Below are 18,796 nucleotides of genomic sequence, written 5' to 3'. Positions count from 1 at the left end.
TACCAGTTCCCAACTGCTAAGTAAACCTACAGTCTATGCAGATGTCTTCGCTGGGGGAGTCCAGCCTCTGGCAGTTAAACATCCGCAGAAGTATTAAAGTACCTCATGTCTCTCTGTAACTCGGTTTGATTTCTTGTGGCTTCACCTGAGGTCACACTTTTAGAAAGCAGTGGCCTAGCTTTCCAAAAGGTCACGAACAAGGAAACCTCTGAATCTTAAGAGATGACCTCATCACCTATTTCTATTAAAAACATTGTTCAAGAGCATAGTGAGTGATTAAAAAAACCCCAAAACCTAGAAGAAATTTTTTTTATGCAAGTGGCACAGACCGCACGCGGCATTGCCAGAACGTTGGTTTAATTCATGCCACTATCAGAAAAATTGGTCAGAATTTCCGAAAATGCCTTTGTTGATCAAGAATTACTCTGGAATAAGCACCGGGAGGAGCTTGTGTACAGGTGCCATGGAAGCCAGGCTCCCCCAGCAGTGCAGGAGCAGTGCGGCACGCTGGAAGGGGCAGCTCACGACAGCAGAGACAGGGTTTGGGGACAGGGATGTCTTCGACACCCCAGAGCAAAAGCCGCCCCCCCGTGTCCCACAGGCGAGTCCGTTTACAAAGGCCATTTACTCTCAGCGCACCCAGGACAGGGCCCCTCGCCAATCCCCCGTGCGTCAGGGAAGCACCGCCACTTGCAGTGTGTGTATCTTCGCGACTGTTACTAGCAGAGGCAGAAACACAACTGAAGTAGTTTTGTTTTGTTTTTAAATAGGAACTTCCTCCTGAGCCACCACAGACCTGCCTTCCCGCCGCAGCTAAGTGCACCCGTCCCCATCACGCCATGCAGGGTGGCTGCAACCTGCTGTCAGATGAGCTGGCAGCAGCTTCAGCAGGCAGGGCTGCACCGAGACCACCGCCAGTGGCAGCATCACCGCTGCCCGGAGCTGCACAGACATCACATGCCACGTTCCTACTGCTACTGAACCCACTCCAAGGCTCTGCAGGTTCATACTCCTCATGAAAAAAACCCCCTCAATTAGAAAAAAAGGAAACCCAGTTTGTACTCCATCAGGAAAAAAAAAAAAAAAAAAACAAAAAACAAAACCACCACGAAAGACAAACCCAAACCCGTGTTGTATGGCCCTAGCATCTGCACCACCCCGGCAGCCGTGGGGCTGCCGCACCACGGGGACTTTTCCTCATGCAAACAAGTCCTTTGAGGCAGGAAAAATTACTCAACATGACAGATGGCTCAGCCCTCTCCTTGTGGTAACACACAGCTGTGCTTCCCTCACCTTTCTCTAGCCACCAGCTAAGTTTTCTACTGCCTTTATTAAACACAGACTGCAAATCTAAGTGTTTTAATATCAGTGATTTTCTAAGCAATGGCTTTTCTATTTAAGCTGTTTTCACACAGCAAAATAAATCCCTTCTCTAACAACAACCAGGGCTAAGACGAGGGGCTGTCTCTCCTTTGCCGGCAGGCCCAGGCTGAATGAACATCCAGCCTCACGCAAGTGCTAGTCAGTATTTAGACACCTATATCACGTGCCTCACTGGTGCTTACGTTGAAGCTCTTTTGAAAACGGGCAGCACATACACTGCTGAACTTATCAAAACAGCTTTTTTTTTTTTATATATATTATATACAGGAGTACTTTTAGTAGAAACAAATACTCCTCTTACAAGTGTAAGACAGCTGAAGCACTTCCTCTCATGGGTAGCTTTTTTGTTTAACCACCATACAGTGAAGAATTGAAAATGAAACATCCCAGACTTTTGAATTAAAATAAAAGCTTTACAACCACATAGTAAGTGTAGGCTCTTGTATTTCAGTTGAAGACTATATAATTTTATAGAGTACCAAAATAAGCAAAGGATCAGCACTCCATACAAAGTGTTAGTTCTTGTGAGGAGGGTAGAAGGGAGATGGACTTCAGTTACACTAAACTTCTGCAAGTCTAAAGAAAATTCCATTTCAGCAAAACAGATTCAGGGTTAGATTCCCCGTATTTCTAGTTCATTAAATAGTGTTTCTTTAAAGACAATTTACATTTTTCTCATTCAAAGTACAGGGATGATTTAAAGCAATATTAACAAGGAGGTGGTGCTGTTAATGTTTAATGTCAATATGCAACGTCATCTGCTATAAAGGCTAGAAGAGCAACACAACTTTATCTTTACTGCTGAAGACTATTAGAAATCGACTAACATTTGAGGAAAGTTTCAAGCACACTACACCAGCTCTAGGTCTAGGCTGCTGCTGGGAAGTGACATGTGTTTCCACATGTGCACCATGAGTCCGACTCAGGATGGTTACGTCTCTCCCCTGTCCTACGGCATTAAAACGCAAGGAAATCATTAGCTAACATTGCCACTACAATTTTACAAAAGCGTAAATCTGAACAAAATTGCGGCTAAAACAAATCCAAGCTCTCTGTTGAACTCCAGGATTCCTTCTCCATGACAACCCTCCGCCTGTCCTACTCCCTGTCCAGTTTCTTCCCCTGCTCCTTCCCTAATGTCTATTTTACAATAAATAGGTTAAGTGGATTTACATGATGCAAGCGCAACTCAAAAGACTTTTGCCCTATACATATAACCATGTTAAACTGTGAGATTATACACGTGATATATCTCCAACAGAGCAACCACCAGTTTAGATTGTTAAAGAAACACAAGTATTTCAGCATGTACACAGTAATGAGTTTAAAAACTGTCCAACATCATCGCTTTCGTACATTCTCTTCCTCTTTATAGCCTTAAAGGGATTTTAGACCTTGATGGCGACAATCCCAAAACAAGAGTAAAATGAATTTATTTTATTGCAAACAAACGTCTAGAGTTAAATTTCTCCACCCACTTTCTTTAAAGAGAAAAGGAATCAGCAGGCTAAGGAGATACACCCATTTGAGAATTGACATGATTAAAAATTAGATATAAAATGGGTGACTCACAGTTTCATTAGCTTACAAAATGGTGGAGTAACTACTACAAGCACACTAGGTATACAGTATTTTGTGGGGAAAAAGTTATACAGACACACAGCTAACTTCATATAGATCCCATTAGACAACTGGATTTACAACAAGTTTTGTTTAATAAGAAATGGGCAAAGCCAGCTTCTTTTCAGAATCAAAATGCAGAACAAATGGAAAAGAAATTATGGTGTTGTACCTTCACAAGTTTGAGCCTCCACAAATAATGCAACCAAGTTTTACAACTTAAAGAGCTTCTACATACACTCCACCTTCACTATTTAGCCCCAGGTCTCCTCTTTGCCCCCGACATCTTATTGAGTTCCAAATGGTACAAAAAGAGTCCTAGTTATTGCCAGAAACTTTCACCTCTCCCTCGTCCCCTCCCCACCCAGAAGCTTCATAGAGAGGATGGAGTGTAATACGGAGCTTTACATGATCTCATGGTATTCACGAGGGCTACTAAGGAGCCTCCGGACCAATCTGGTTGCTAACATTTCTATCATATTGTGACACGACTCACGACTGTTTCTTAGAAATTGGGGGATGGGGAAAAAGGAGAAAATTCTTTAATAAAAAGACACCAGGTACAAAGCAACGTTTTACTTTTGTTGTGGTAAAAAAAAAGTCACATTTTACAGATAAAATGTAGAACCCTGAAATACTGACACATTCTCTTATCGTGCACAATGCTGAGGTTCTCTTACGAATCACTTTAAAACTGCAATTAAAAATGTACAAAAAAAGAAAAGAAAAAAATCAACCCACAAAGCTTCTAAAAAAGGAACCCGCAGGCACTTCCTCTTGTGGAATGTTTAAAAAGTTAGCCTACTAAAGAAAACAGTCGACTTCTTGTGAAGGTTTTGGAGAAATATGTATCAGTTCATTTATTTGGGTATTCAATAATATCCTTGGTGATAATGCTGACTCCATGGCTTCTGACCCCAGAATTGCTGCAATAAATGGATAAATAGTTAGTTTTAACCTGTAATCGCGTAATGGTTGCATTTCTTACATAAAGCATTTAACAAACATCTAGTTCTCCTGGAACTTGAGAATATTTAAGTCCTCTCAAATAGCAGCACGTTCCTTAACAACTTAAGGCAGTTAAGTTCACTTCAGAGTAGCAATGTGAAGCCAAATACTACATACCATCAAGACCAATAAGCCATAGCTGATATTTGATACATCAAGACGATCAAGCCAGATTTAAGTTTTGCAGAGAAAACTATTTATAGTGATATTACCTAGCATTAGAAGATTTTACTATCAAGTTTTGATTATACATTAAATTATTTCTGATAGCATTTTGAAACATTCAAGTTAACAGTGAAAAGGCGAAGTTATTAATACTTACACCCTGCTGCCACTGGTTGTAGCCCTGAGATTGGTTTTTGTAGCCACGATTATTTCCCCTTCCTCTGAAGTTCTGCAAGAGGACAACAGTTTTTAACTACTTAATCTACATGGATTTTTCAGAAGTGCACTAGTACTGATCTTTCCATTACCATCCAAACATCACATACCATATACAATCTTTCAAATACAAGTTATGAGGCCTAGGTTAAAAACAAACAAACAAAAAGTCTTGCTGAAAAACACTAGAATACCAAAAGCCGCCTCTCCAAGCACCTGCTTCTTGAACATGGGGCAAGAACCTCAAATTAATAAGCCAGCTCAAACTGTTGTTGCCAGTGGTCTGGAAAGCTGGCTAATCCAGTTTTGACTCACCCTATTTCCAGCTGCTAAACTGCACCAGGACAACTAAAAATACAGGAGCTTGCCTATTTTTAGTTAGGAAAGGCTGTAGTTGCTGCAAGGATGTGTTATCTGATCAGGCAAAAGGATATGGGTCATACAACTGAAAATAGAAGAGCTAGTCCACAAAACTTCAAATAAAAGTTATGGTACAAAAAAGGAACATTGATACTAATAGATAAAATACTGCATTTTCCCTGTTTGTCATTATTAGACAAACCTGAGCCATGTTTACTAGCTTGGGCTCCATCTGCTGGCTCTTCAGTAATCCAAATTATGTTTTCAAATATTTCCACTGATATTCCATCAGTTAAGACCTAGGCTAGCATGTCTTCACTTGTTGTGCTTGATACCAGACACCAAAACAAAGACTCTCCCCAGAGCTATTTCCAGAAAGTTCCCTAAATGCTTGATAAAGATACATCTTGACCTTAAGGCCAAACAAGCATTACTACTACCTGGAGGGGGGGGGGGGGGGGGGGGGGGGGGGAAGAAAAAGAAGAAAAAAAAAAAAATCAAACACAAGCCTTCACACACATGCCCTAAAAATATTCCATCTTTAAGATGGAACCCCCGCATCAGAACTTCTTATGCAACATTCAGAGCCCTGGGCACACACACTAAACTAGAAAGCTAGGCCTTTTAGTGTGGGATTAGTATAGTACCACAAAGTCTGTGGGTATTGACAGCCACCAAGCCTTTCAAACATCATCCAAAGTATTGTTGTTCAATTGATAAATCCCCCCGAAAGCATCACCTGGTTGTAGTTTCCCCTGTTGGGCATTCCACCTCTGTTATAGTTTCCTCTGTTTGAGTAGCCACCTCTGCTTGGAAAGACAGGGCCACGAGGATATGGGTAGCCAATTGCACCGCTGCTGCCACCACCACCTCCGCCACCTCCACCACCTCGCTGAGGCATGTTGCCTCCCCTCCTGTTGTATCCACCACGATTGCCAGGGACTGCAGGGAAAGAGTTACTTCATCAAGTAATTGTTCAGTCTGATGTATTTCTTACTTGAAGATTATTGTTCAAAATACCAGTGGTATAGAAATAAGACATACAAATTTAGTGCAAAACTGTCAGTGCAAAGATAAATCATCCGGTCATAGTGAAAGATGGTAATTTAACCATGCACTACCACCCCAATACAGTCTGGTATACAAGTGAACACCAAACCTAACATAAAAACCTCAAAGATGTGCCTCAAACTACATGAAGAGTATAATCTAGGATTTTGGCAATCTTCACTTTTAAAGTTGGACAATTAACTTTGCACTAATAAATTAAACTTACAAAGTTGAAATCAAGATTCCCACCATATAATAATTGCAATACAAGCACTACGAGCTTTCCCCCTCCAACCCTCAGCAGCAGCAACCTCCAAAATTTACAGGCTTATTTCTACGCTCACCTCCTCCCCTGAAGTTGCCCCGCATGTTGAATCCTCCACGACCTCTCTGACCCCTATTAAATTGATTTTTATTGCTCTTCTTGTTCTTCTTTGAGCCAGTGTTCTGTTTCTTTTCCGGTGGAAGAGATTTCTTACTTTCTTCTTTATACTGCTCCAAAAGCTTCTGCGCTTCTTCTTTTTGCAACTCTACATAGATTATTTCATCGAAACACTCTGCTACCTCTGGCAGTGTGAAGTTCCCTATAATTGCAAAAACACTGAGTATTCAGCATCTACATTCAGCTACAATCAAAGCCGTAATTTAACCACCTTTCTCCCATTCTTCCTCCCACCCGCTGCATTCCCTCAGCATAGGGACAAAATTACGTAATTTGAGCATTTACGAAATGTAACAGTAGCAAAGGAAATAAACAGGTCTTCATGGAGTTGCCAGTACTGTTCCAAACCTTGAAAACATTCTGCCTAGATCTTTTTTTTCTTTTATAAACCTCCACTCAGAATACCAGTTTCTGCCAAATACGTCACTTATATAGGGCACTTTATGCCAAGACAGCTTTGTGCATCTGCATGAAGCATATCAGCATAACTGAGTAGTGTTAAGGACTGCAGCAGAGGGAACACAATATAGTGTTGTCCTATAAGTTACAATAGTCTTCCAGTTTTGTTTAAGTACAACTGTTTAAGATAAGTGATTTTTAGACTTCACGTTTACTTAATCCTTTAAACAGATACTCAGCATCCTAAAACACAGTATAGGATTATGTTCCATGCCTTTCATTTTGAGAACTGCATGCTCTGGAAGATCTTTTCCCTCCACCTCTGCCTTCTTTTGTGTTCTTTGCTTGTAGTCTTCATCTTTTGGGCAAACAACAACTGCTTTGCGCTGGAAGCCTGCAAACAGGCACATTTTTCTCCTCTGCGCAGCTGCAGACACATTTGTCTGAAAAAAATGCAGTAACTTACTACACGTAGCTGTCATTGTAAGAGTTAAGGAAGTCAACTTATGGTGTATAGACTTCACCTCTACAAGAGCTTGCAATGAAGTTTACAAATAACTGGACATAAAGATGCTGCATAATGCAAAGTTACGAGCTCATATCCACGTGTTAAAACACTATTCCTCCCACATCCCATAAATCCAGAGAAGTTCAGACAAGCATTTGTAGTAATATCTCAACTTTGTGTCCCCTGAACGAGTAGTAAATCAGTAAATGAAACAACTGCTATTACAATGTAACATTAATCCCATTTAATTACTGCACTACAGCCTATAACAAATTTCCTTAATGATTTTTCACTGAAGCTTCTACCTGATCCAAAATGAAATTCCGCTTCTTACGAGCTGCAATCTCAATGAACTTTCCAAGACACTGCGGAGCTCTCTGCAACAGTGTGTTAAGCTTCCCAGTGTCTGCCATCTGCCGCTTAAAACCTGCAACCTATGGAGAGATTTCCCAGAGTTAAAGTAGCCCTGATGCACGTGGCTGATATTTTCCTTTGCTAAATGCTCTTCACCTCACTTCAACCATTGTTCAATTCAAGGCCATGGCTACAAACTCATAACCAACATTCCCAAAACCTCCATAAGACACAGAGCTTTAGAAACTAAGAATTTAGGTGAATCAATACAGCTGAATCTAAGGTATACTGATCACATTACTAATTCAAAACTAAATGTGCTGAGGACAGTGATAGTATCACAAAAAGCTTCAGAATCCTGCTGTGCCATGTATGAGTAGCAGCTGAGCAAAAGAAAAATTTAAAACAGTCACTAAAAACCACTAGTCAGTTTCTTAGATTTCTCTGATACAAGAGAACACCACAGCAGCCAAAGACCTTGGATTTACAGCAAGTCTTTAATGTATCAACAAATAAAATGTAGTATTATCACTTACCATCATTTTGTCCATAATAGTATTTGTCCCAAGAATGTTGTATTTCCCAGGATTTGCGGCTGCATGTTTGGTAACCCATGTAGTCTTGCCAGCTCCAGGCAAGCCGATCATCATCACCACCTATGACAACAGGTTCTACACTTGAGATACTAGTTCAAAGATTTTCTTTAATATGCAACTTCGACCAGCAAGCCTAATGGAAACCAAGTGGGGGGCATGGGGATGTCAGGGGGGGTTGAGTCACGGGATACCAAGTATTAAAGCTCCCAAACAAAAAGGTCAGAGAGTTAACAGTCTATTTAAACTCCATCACTTCTGTTCATATACCTCAACAACTTTGATACTATGAACAAGAAACTTACCTCACAATCTTTCTTTTGCTCAGGTCCCTTTGGTCCTCGGACCCTATCCTCCAGAGGGACCTTCTGGATGAAGGTATACTCTTCAGGTACAGGAAAGTAAGGTTCCTCCTTCTGACCAAAGTTGAACTCAACTGCACAGTTATGGCAGAGAACATGTGGGAAGAGCGGCCGCCCATCAAGAACTTCCTTACTTATTTTGAATGCAACACCAAGCTCTTGTCCGTTCTTTGAATATGAGAGTTCCACTTCATCACCATCGAAATTCTGGTTTTCAAACAAAGCATTAGTTTGGATAAAGTTACTCACCTTGCTCTATTAGTTGTATTAGTCATTTCACTCTATTGGCTATATTCACTCAACTTCTGTAACACTGTTCTATCATAAAAGAACTACTTAAAAGTTTTCTCTTAAAATAAGTTACTTGCAATGACTGTCTTGTTTAAGATCTGATTTTTTTTAAAAAGGCTTTAAAGACATTCATCTGTGAACATGAAATCTTAACACATTGACAGCAGTCACTGTTGATATCTGCCATTCCTACCTCCTCCCTATGTTAAACAACTTGTCTTGCTCCAAGTTTTTCTGTATTTGGTTTACTGCTTCTCACATCAAAGCAGTCTAAAAATTCAAGGATGTTTTTCTTCAGAAGAAAATAAGTGAAAACTTACAGCAAAACATCCAATCACATCATTTTCATCAAACTTCTCACCAAAGTCTTCAGTCTCGCAATTGCATGTCTTTATTCCTTTTAGAGAATACCCATAAGAAAATTCTTCTTCACCTGAAGAAATAATTTAAACTTATTAAAAATAGGCATCTTCATCTAACCTTTTAGAAATACAATCATTTTACAGCTACTTAAGTAAGCTGCCGTTCAGAATGTTTCTATTAACGCCGAAACAAGCAATGACCCCCAAACAGCTACACTGCATTCTTGTATTCAAGAATATTCTCACTTGAGTGGAAAAGCAGTGCTTCCTCCATCCCAGGGTTAAGAGCCTTATGCTGCCATAAAGCTGAACTGTCAAATACATGACCAAGTATTTTTAAATTCTGAAGACCTCATTATGCACCAGCATACCTGTAATGTAGTTAGTCAGAAAGGCTTTCTGAATTTAGTCTCCAGTAGGACTTACCCCTCCCTATTTTAAAGGGAGTTTAGCAGACATTCAGCCTATGCGACAGCTGAGGATGAAGCTGCAAGGAACAAGCTAACAGGAAGTGTCAAACACAAGGACTCAGGTGGAACATAAGCACTTCAAGTAGAAAGCTACTGCTGATGTCAGAACATATCAATTCATATACATTTCCCACAAAGATGTGTCTCAGCAGCAAGTATTAGTTATAAATGCCATTATGGTCAGTTCCCATATATCTAATGAAGTTGTACTCCTTTCTTCCTAGCTACTTTCAGAAATGAGGATTCTCTCCCCAGGCCAAAAAGATAACGTAGTTATCCAGGAATTTTTCTTCACTGGTTAAATCTTATACCATGCCCCACTCTTAAAAAAAATAAAAAGAGGCAAAAAACCTCCTCTTCCTACTTACGACACTACATGAAAAGGAGAAATCCTTAATCTTGTCAGGCCTTCAAGAATGTTCTCCACAACCCATGCCTGACCACTGAAAGAATTAACTCTCATATCATGTAATCCTTATAGGCCTGAATACGTAACAACTTTATTTGGTCCCAGTAATAAACTTTCTCACATCATGTCCAGTGAACAATTCAAGTTAAGACCACTTTTCAGAACACATAGACTACAATTCCTAAGCTTTTCCCATCTGCTTAAGAAAAAAAATTACACTTAAAATGTCAACCATGTACACAATTAATAATACAAAAGTAATCAAATGTTTAAAGTCTTACCAAGCAACATTCCACTTGTGTTCAGTGACCAGCCAACTCGCACTTCATGTATGTCAATGTCTTTTGTATACAGGTGTTTAACAGGAATCTTTTCTGTAACCTATTTTTAAATTATTCATTAAAAGGTACGTAGTATTTATTAGACACCAACAAGATAGAAACACAAAGGTAACATCTTTACTAGGTCTAAGTAATCATCTTCTGCAAAAATAAAACATGCTGAAGTATGTGAAATCACAAGCCAATCACTAAATAGTTACATCTCCTGACTGAGCAATGAAGATGCAAGATACCATATACCTTTCAAAGCACTTAGTCACAGCAGTCCCTCTCAGTGGCCAAAAGCCTTAATCCTTTTGATACTCTATTAGAATCACAAACAAGATGTATATGTATTAAAAAAAAAAAAATAATCGCCATAAAGTTGGGATTAACAGGAAATTACTTTGCCAGTAAAATGCAGTAATGGATAAAAAATTGCTTTACATAGACTGGAGAAAATATTACACTCATCCCTTTCCACAGTAAGCAGACTTCCTCGGCAAGTTGCCAGATTCCAAACAACATAACCAGATTCAAAAAACCCCACCTAAACGCACTGGAATCTGTAGACAACCAGCTTTTTTCTAACTGCCTTTACAAACTTCACCAAATTGAAGTGAAAAACTGATCAGCATCCTACCAGTTTCCACAACTATTTGAGTCAGGTGACCGAGGTGAAACTGATTTGAAAGTGAATAAGGTAATAAATACTGACATCAATTTCACTCCATTGCCCTTCCAAAGTTACAGGTACCAACAGAAATCACTCAATGCAAGAGCATGGAGAATGGGACCACTACCCACTCCTCATGGTAGTGGTTAGATTTGAAAGTACTAGAGGAAGAGAACAGAGTAAGCATTTATATACACAGGCACTTCATATGCAAAGAAGCCTTTAAGATCACTAAGTAAAAAAAAATAAAATATAAAAATAAAACAAGCTTTGTGCCTCCTCTTATTCTTCTGTTAAGAAGTTGGAGAAATCCGTTGATTACAATGGCTCTTTGCCATTCTTACTCTTTAGGAGAACTCTTGCTCTCAAGTACCTGCTAAATACATTCACTGCATAAACAAATCAGAATTATTCAGGTTGGAAGGGACCTCTGGAGGTCATCTAGACCAAATCCCCGCTTAGTCTTTGAGTTTGACCTGCTCTAAGTAGGAAGAGGAAAAAAGGGCTGCTGGGATAATTTACATCCCTCTTTAAAAAAAAAAGAGACAAGCTTTGTGTAACCTTCAGAAAGTAAAGCAAACTTTTGACCAGCAAGTATCAAAATTCTTCAAGAGTTGATGTACAAGATGCCCAATGAAATTCTTGGTTCAAAACTGAGACCAAAAGTTACATATTCCGGGCAAATCCAAGCCAAGCTGCTTTTTTGGTTGTTAAATGGCCATTTTTATAAAAGAGGAAGCAATTTTGGTAATTGAGACATCTTTTATCAAGAACCATTTCACAGCTCATAAGACAAGGCCTTCTGAAAGCTCTGTTCACCTGAATTAGTTTCAACTAAGTACAAAAAAAAAACCTGACAAGTATAAATAATATTAAATTTAAGCATGCAAAACAGTCTCCCATAAAACATCGGGTTAACTCACCTTCATCTCAAAGCAGACTTTGCCTTTAGAAACACCATAGGAGGCTCTCCCTCCAGCCCAAAGGAAAGCAAAGCTTTCCATGGTCAGAGAGGAAGCACTAAACCGGTCTCTTGAGATTTTAAAATGCAGGTCACAGTTATCTGTTAACATAAAAATCGTTCTGTTTACTCTTATTACAAAATAAAGTACAGCTGTCCAGTTTTATGCACTAAAGGTGATTCTAGCTTTCCAAGGTGATTTTCAAGACAAACTGACAGCAAGCGCTCAGCATCTTTCAGGAAAGCAACTGAACACATGCCTAGACAGAGCTGCAGGCTGAAGCTCAGCCAAAAAATCTCAGCAAAAGCTAGCTCAGAAGAATAACTTTCAAGGTGCCATGTTCACTTCTGTCAGCAAATTCCCTGTTTTTTTTCTCATCTACTTAAAAACCTGAATTTCATCTCATCTATTTGAACCATTTTTGCTGGGTTACCCTGAGATATTTCCATCAATATAGAGCAAAGAAATCTGCATCATGGTCTTTGCATTATTTGCTAGATACCTTTTTTGAAGTCTTCTTACCCCTCATGCCCAAACTTAAGGGCAGCCAAGAAGTAAATAGGAACACATTTAAGTACTGAAAGTAGTACGGTCTTTGGTTAATATAGTCAGTTAGCAAGTCCAATTAGATTAAGCCAATTAAAATAAAATCAGTTAAGTCAAATGCAGATAGGTTAAGCACATAGAATGTGGTGTAAGAGAACCTACTTCACCTAAGAAACACTACCTGCACTATGAATTCACCTATCACTCTAAGAACTTAAGTGGAACCTTTGTTTTACAGACATCTTTAGAGCCGCAGCACCATGAAGTTTCAAATTAATCTTCTAGAACATTTCACAAAGACAATGTCAAATGGTAACATGAGGTGCAGGATATAGCACTTGAATTCCCCAAAGCAAGGAATCCATAGAAGAAACTCCAAACCTATTTGATGATTACAAGAAAGGAGCGAAGTGAGCAAACAGTGAGTTCTTCTGCACTGATATAAAGTCTGCATGCTGCCAGGGTACACTAAAATGCAGTCTTCCCTGTGTTACTGGTAACTCTCATGCACGAGATCTTCTTTTGTTTGCACAGAGCCATCCTCAGTTGCAACTACAATATTTGTGATCCAAGTGTTTTCTCATTAGTACTTCTAGCTTTTCTTTGTTGTACGAAAAACGGGCAAAATCATATAAAAGAAACCCACCTGTGTAGGTTACTTTTAGAACAACAAATGAGAACAGAATTTGAAGTTACAGCTTCCTTGTAAGACACAGGTAATAAAAAGCACTTAAGAGTGCTAAACCTCTTATATGTCTGGATCATTATGGTCCAATAAAGAGAGCGCCAAGTTGTTACACAATTCAGTCTTAAAGCTGTGTTTGATTCTGATCTCCAAGCAGTCTGTCGGCGCTTTAAATCATGGAGTTTGTCAAGTGACAAAACTTGCTACTAGAAATAATAATAAAGAAAAGTAGCTACTACTCAGTTATTGGGAAAATCAGAAGCTCTCACAAAGGTGGCTACTCACCAGGTTAGCAGATAGAAACTTGAGATTTAGTTACCAAGATGCGAAGGGTGGCATATTCAGCAATTTATGTGACTGTAAACTAATACCTCCTTCCATTTCAAAACATTTCTCAGGAAAAAGACACCTGGAACTACTAGCAAATATGCCAGATAATGCCAAAATTTAAGCTTTCCTTCCATGGCGCTTTAAGAATCCAACAAGTTCAAGCATTGCTTATTTAAGTTCTGGGTGGTTCGTTTTGGTTTTTTTTTTTTTTTTTTTTAAAAGACTACACTAAGTCCTTATTTACCCTCAAGAATACAAATGTCAAGTTTGCCCCAGTCATGGTACATCACAATATTAGTAATGATTATAATCTGCCTCAAAAAAAACCCCCACCAACTGTTTGCATGTACTTGTCAATTTCTACACCCTTCCAATCAATTCTCTCTGCAATCCCCTTAGCACAAATCACCCCCCCGCACCACAAACTCCCAGGTTGCATGAATGGGTCATTTTTCAGGAGGCCTTACCTGATTTTTCTTTTTTTTGTTAAATTTATTATAAAACCTGAAGAAATACTCCACTGATTGGTACACAAATAGGGCCTCAGCAAATTATGCAGGAAGCTCACTTCACAAATTGTACTACAGTTAACCACCTACACTACTGACTCTCAAAACTTTCTGCAGTGAAAAACTCAAGTGCTACGGAACTATTTTCTCAAGCTGTTTCAAATGTATTCTATGTTCACTCTACACTTGGCCAGCTTAGTTTCCATACTAGATTAGTGTTTTGGTTAAGATTTCTTCAGAAAACTGTACGATATTACAGACTTCATGGGAAAAACCAAGCTCGTTACTGCTAATATAAAGACCTGTATATCCTTCTGTTCTTTTGTTTACTGAAAATGGGTGGAAACACTGTTTTTAGGGATTTTTTTTTTTAAACTACTTGGTAACAAAACTCAACAAATGTTTTCACCCCACATTTCAGAAAGTGTGGTTTTAAGACTAAAAGCATAATACCACAACTTTCCAAAGTAAAGGAAAGCATGTTTACTCACAAGTATCAAGACAAACCACTGTGTCATCAAAATGTTCATCTTCTTCTTCAACAGGTGGTTGAGGGGACTTGGCCCTGCACAAAACAAAACCAAAAGATAATAAATCTACATGTATTTTCACACAGTTAAAATAAGCATTTCTGTACTTTACTTCTCTTCATTCACAAAATGCTACCCAGCATCTAGTTTATTTACCTGCTGTACTTATTCTCCTCAATGTATTCAAAATATCCACGGCCATGGTCTTCACGTGGTCTCTTCACACCCCTCTTTTTCTCACCGGGCTTTTGTTCTGTTTTAGCATCTCCTGTAGCAGAATTAACGATTTATTTTAATTACACAAAGCAGCTCTTTAATCGGGAATGAACTCCTTCCTATACGACAGTTCCAGCTTTGGAAACGGTAAGACCCTACAGCACGAGAAAAGGAACAGCACCCTGGAGAAGAACTTTGTTTAGTACTACGATAAAAAAAAAAAAAACAAAACAAAAAACACAAAACAACTAACAACCACCCTATCTCAAATCTTCTCAGAAGACTCAAAATTAGTCTGCTAAATCGCCTCCGATCCACGACAGAAGCGGCCGGCACACTCCTCCACACTAAAATTCCCCCAGACTGCTCCCAAGTGGTGAAAAAAAAATAAATCGGACAAAAAAAAAAAAAAAAGGAAAACGAATCGAACAAAAAAACCCCTCCTGCGACGGCGGACCCGCGCCCTGCCCCCCCCCCCCGGACATTCCCGGCCGCTCGCAAGGACACAGCGCGATCCGCACGACTGCGCCTCCTCCCGGCGGCGCGGGCGCGACGGCCCGGTCGGCAGCCCCGCGCGGGGCCGCCCGGCTGCCTGCAGGGAAGGGATTCCGCCTCCTCCCTCCCGCCCCTCCGTCCTACCAGGCCTTCCCAGCGCCATCCCCGTGCGGCGCACAGCCCGGAAGTGACGTCACGCCGCCCAGCGCTCCTCGGCACAATACAGCGCGCCCCAGCGGCCCCTCCGCTGCCGCCCCTCCCCCCTTACACCCCCCCCCCCTCCCCCCCGCGGGGGCCCCTTCCCTGCGCCTCCCCCCCAGCTCCCTCCGCCGCCTGCCCCGCACAACAGCCCCTCACCGAACACCAGCCTCCCCCCTCACCGTCCCCCGCGGGGCTCGGCGGGGAGCACGCGGTACGGTGCCGTGCGGAAGGCGGTGGACAACCCCCCCCGATCCACTCCCCCCGCCACCCGCGGGGGAGGCGCCGCCGTCGCGCCCGCTCCCGCGCGCGCCCCGGAAACCGCCCTCCTGGTCGTTCTGCCCCCCCCCTCCCCCCCCGCGCGCGACGGGGGTTCCGGGGGGGGGGGGAGGAATTAACGCCGCTACCCCCCCCCCCTTCCCGCCGCGCACACTCACCCCCGGCGGCCTGAGCCCCGGGGCGGCCGCCGCCGCCTTCCGCTTTCTTCTGCTGCTGCTGCTGCTTGGCGGGGCCCGCCGGGCCGGAGGGGGCCGCCGCCGGGGGCCCCGAGGCGCCGCCAGGGCTTTTGCCGGGGGCTTCCTTGGCGCCGCCGCGCGGCTGGAGAAGCGGCGGGGGCTGCTGCTGCTGGGGCTGGGGCTGCGGCGGCTGCTGCTCCCCGTGCCCGTTGGCGTCGCCGGCCGCGGCCTCCTCCTCGTCGGCGAGCTCGTCCTCCCCTTCTTGGAAACCCTGGTCGTCTCCGTTCTCATCCTCCTCCTCCTCCTCTTCCTCCTCCTCGCCGCCCGCCTCCTCTTCCATGGGGCCGCCCCCGGCCCCCGCCCGCTCGCCGTTCTCCTCGCCGAGCTCCATGGCGTCGCCATCGGCGGCCTCCAGCCCTTCCTCGTCGTCGTCCTCCGCGGTGGAGGCCGCGGCCTGGTCGGGGCCTCCCCCTTGGTGGAGCTGCGAGGCGCCCCCGCCGCTCTCGGCCGCCTCCCCCTCCATGCTGCCGTTGCCAGGCTCAACTGCGCTGCTGGCGGGGCCTCCCCCGCCGGCCTCCTCCTGGTCTAGCGCGGCCTGGAGCCGCTCCATGAGCTCGGCCTTGAGGCCCTTGTCGGAGAGGCGCCGCTTTTTCAGCTCCTCCTTCAGCTCCGACACCTTCAGCTTTTTCACGTTCACGGGCGAGCAGCTCATGGCGGCGGCGGCTCGGTCCCTGGGCGGGCGGGCTGGCGGGCGGCTCCGGGGCTGGCGCGGGCGGCGGCTGTGGGTCGAGGAGGCCCCGTCGGGCGGCGGTGGGCGGGTGGCGCGGCTGGTGCGTGCGGCTGCGGCAGCTGCAGAGCGGACCCGCCTGGCGCCAAATCCTTTCACCGAGCTCGCGAGGGAGACGCGCCTCGCGGGGCCGAGCACGCAGCACCGCCCGCCCCGCCCCCGCGCACGTAGTCCCTCCTCCCCCCGCTACCGTAACGGCCGCCCGCGCGCGCCCGTACCGTAAATACCCGCCCGAGCGCAGACCCCCCCACTGCCCTCACAGGCGCGGGGCGCCGCCTGCTCCGCGGCGGCCTCCCCGCCGGGCCCGGTGTGAGGGAGGCGGGGGGGAGAGCGGCTCTGCCTGCCGGAGCGCCCCGCTCCGCGCACACGGCGGCCGTGCCCGCGCCATGTTGGGCAGGCGGCAGCAGGAAGCCGCGCCGTTTGTCCCTTCAACCGAGACAACCCCTTCGGCAAAATAATCCTCTCAAGTCGCCATGCCACCCAGGCAGGCCTCTCTCCGGCCTTCTGGCGGGGATTAAACACGAGTAAAAGGCCCCAGCCCAACTAAACAGCCTCTTTCCCCCTCCCCCGAGCCGGCGCTGTGTGCAGGCCGCGGCCTGGCAGGCAGGGCAGCTCCTCCTCTCCCCTCGCTGCCGGATGGGGCCTAGCCTGCGCGGTTTGTTTCCTAAAGGGTTCGAAACGAACAACACCGCTACTCAAAATAGTTAGCCTGATACAACCTTGTTAACACAGTTACATAAGGACAAAAGTAGAGCTGTACACCCGTTTGGTTTTTTTTTTTTTTTCACTAGTTGCAGCAGCAAGAGGCACGCATAGACCTGATATTTAGAGCAGGCCGGGGCTCACAAAGCCACAGGACTAACAAAGGTTTTTCAAGTGCATTAACTCTCCACAGGACAAGAAGTGCTAGTCTGGGGCTCAGCGCAGAGCCAATCAGCTAACCAAAACTGCTCGGTTTTCTCTCTTTTTTCCTCCTCAGTACAGCATTACTTCAGGGCTTTCCTCAGCCACTGAGATCTACAGTGCTTGAATTTTTCCAATTTGGTCAAAAGTTACTTGAAAACAAACAGCAGAGAGGGTTTTGCATGAACAGAAAGGAAGCACTGATCTGCTTCCTTAGGGAGCCTGGATAAAAAGCTAATTTTCACTTGCACGAGAAAAAAAAAAGCCAGTCAAACAACTAGAAGATGAGTATGAAATTCTACTGAAGAGAAGGCGTGTTTGGCATGAAGTTGCTTTGTGTTGGTACAGGTCGCGTGGCCTTCTGAACCAGAACAAATTACATTTACCTGCACCAAGAGGAAGGGAGGAGAGATGAGGAAGTCACTGTGTTTTAGCTGCACCAGGAAAGGGCTCTTTTAAGCACATATAGACACACGCTGCTCTGTCCTCACTCAGGCTGGATCCCTTTGGAGGAAACATGACTCAGTCAGCAAGGTTAGCTCAACCCATCACTACACAACAGCTTGTTGGAACAGAGACAGGGAGTGCTCCCTCATGCAACATGTACAGATGAGAAAAAGGTTGTCAGAACCTTTCCTTTCCTAGGAAATGCAAGTTAGTAGATTTTATCTCAGCCTAGTAGGTCAGAGTCATCTCAATAGGGGATGAAAAGGACAAGAGTGCATAAGTGCTAGGCAGAGGTCAGTGTGTGATCAAGCTGCACCAATATAAATCATTACCTTTGTCCATTTGTTCATGAAAGAGCTATCTAAGCTAGTCTGCTGAGGTACTTTTGATATATATACTGTTCTGCCACAGCAGGAATAAAAGTAAGCAGGGTTCACCTAGTTAATATTGCCACATGACTTACTGAAGCTTACAGACAGTTCTGCATTAATTTAGATGTCATCTGCCTGCCCAACCTCCGTGTTCTTTTTTTGAGTTTTGAAGGTAAAAATTTTTTAACGAGAAGATACATAATTAAGCCTTCACATCTGAACCTCAGACAGAGCCCTATGTTTAGGCCTTGATCTGGCAGAAGCCTCATCACATGTTGAGCCATGTTTTTGGAAGAGCTTCATCCACCTAATCACCTGATAATCCCTCTCACCGCCGCAAACTTTACAGATTGAGAGATTCTTTCATGCTAGTT

The 18,796-nt window shown here is 43.6% G+C and overlaps 1 protein-coding gene across 1 annotated transcript; it reads right to left on the bottom strand.

Annotated features, from left to right (window-relative positions):
* Window positions 1-1,807: 1,807 nt before the first annotated feature.
* On the bottom strand, window positions 1,808-16,826 carry HNRNPU (heterogeneous nuclear ribonucleoprotein U). Its single transcript, XM_054194258.1, has 14 exons — window positions 15,897-16,826; window positions 14,707-14,818; window positions 14,512-14,585; window positions 11,912-12,051; window positions 10,274-10,373; window positions 9,072-9,184; window positions 8,404-8,667; window positions 8,042-8,161; window positions 7,457-7,585; window positions 6,918-7,086; window positions 6,147-6,386; window positions 5,492-5,694; window positions 4,334-4,405; window positions 1,808-3,929 (listed from the first exon to the last, which is right to left on the bottom strand). The coding sequence occupies exons 1-14, from the start codon at window positions 16,624-16,626 to the stop codon at window positions 3,876-3,878; spliced, it is 2,520 nt and encodes an 839-aa protein (XP_054050233.1). The 5' UTR covers window positions 16,627-16,826; the 3' UTR covers window positions 1,808-3,875.
* Window positions 16,827-18,796: the final 1,970 nt, after the last annotated feature.

Source organism: Rissa tridactyla, chromosome 3, assembly GCF_028500815.1.
Source record: "Rissa tridactyla isolate bRisTri1 chromosome 3, bRisTri1.patW.cur.20221130, whole genome shotgun sequence".
Taxonomy (NCBI): domain Eukaryota; kingdom Metazoa; phylum Chordata; class Aves; order Charadriiformes; family Laridae; genus Rissa; species Rissa tridactyla.
The sequence above is the reverse complement of the archived record's forward strand: the minus strand, read 5'-3'. Positions and strand labels throughout refer to the sequence as shown.

Bases quoted from the DNA above. Each gene is read 5' to 3' on its own strand.
- HNRNPU (XM_054194258.1), bottom strand. From the start codon at position 16,626: ATGAGCTGCTCGCCCGTGAACGTGAAAAAGCTGAAGGTGTCGGAGCTG. The intron at 14,586-14,706 runs GTAAATAAACTA...TGTTTTGTGCAG, and splicing joins GAGGAGAATAAGTACAGCAG to GGCCAAGTCCCCTCAACCAC. The intron at 3,930-4,333 runs GTAAGTATTAAT...CATTTATTGCAG, and splicing joins ACAACCAGTGGCAGCAGGGT to CAATTCTGGGGTCAGAAGCC.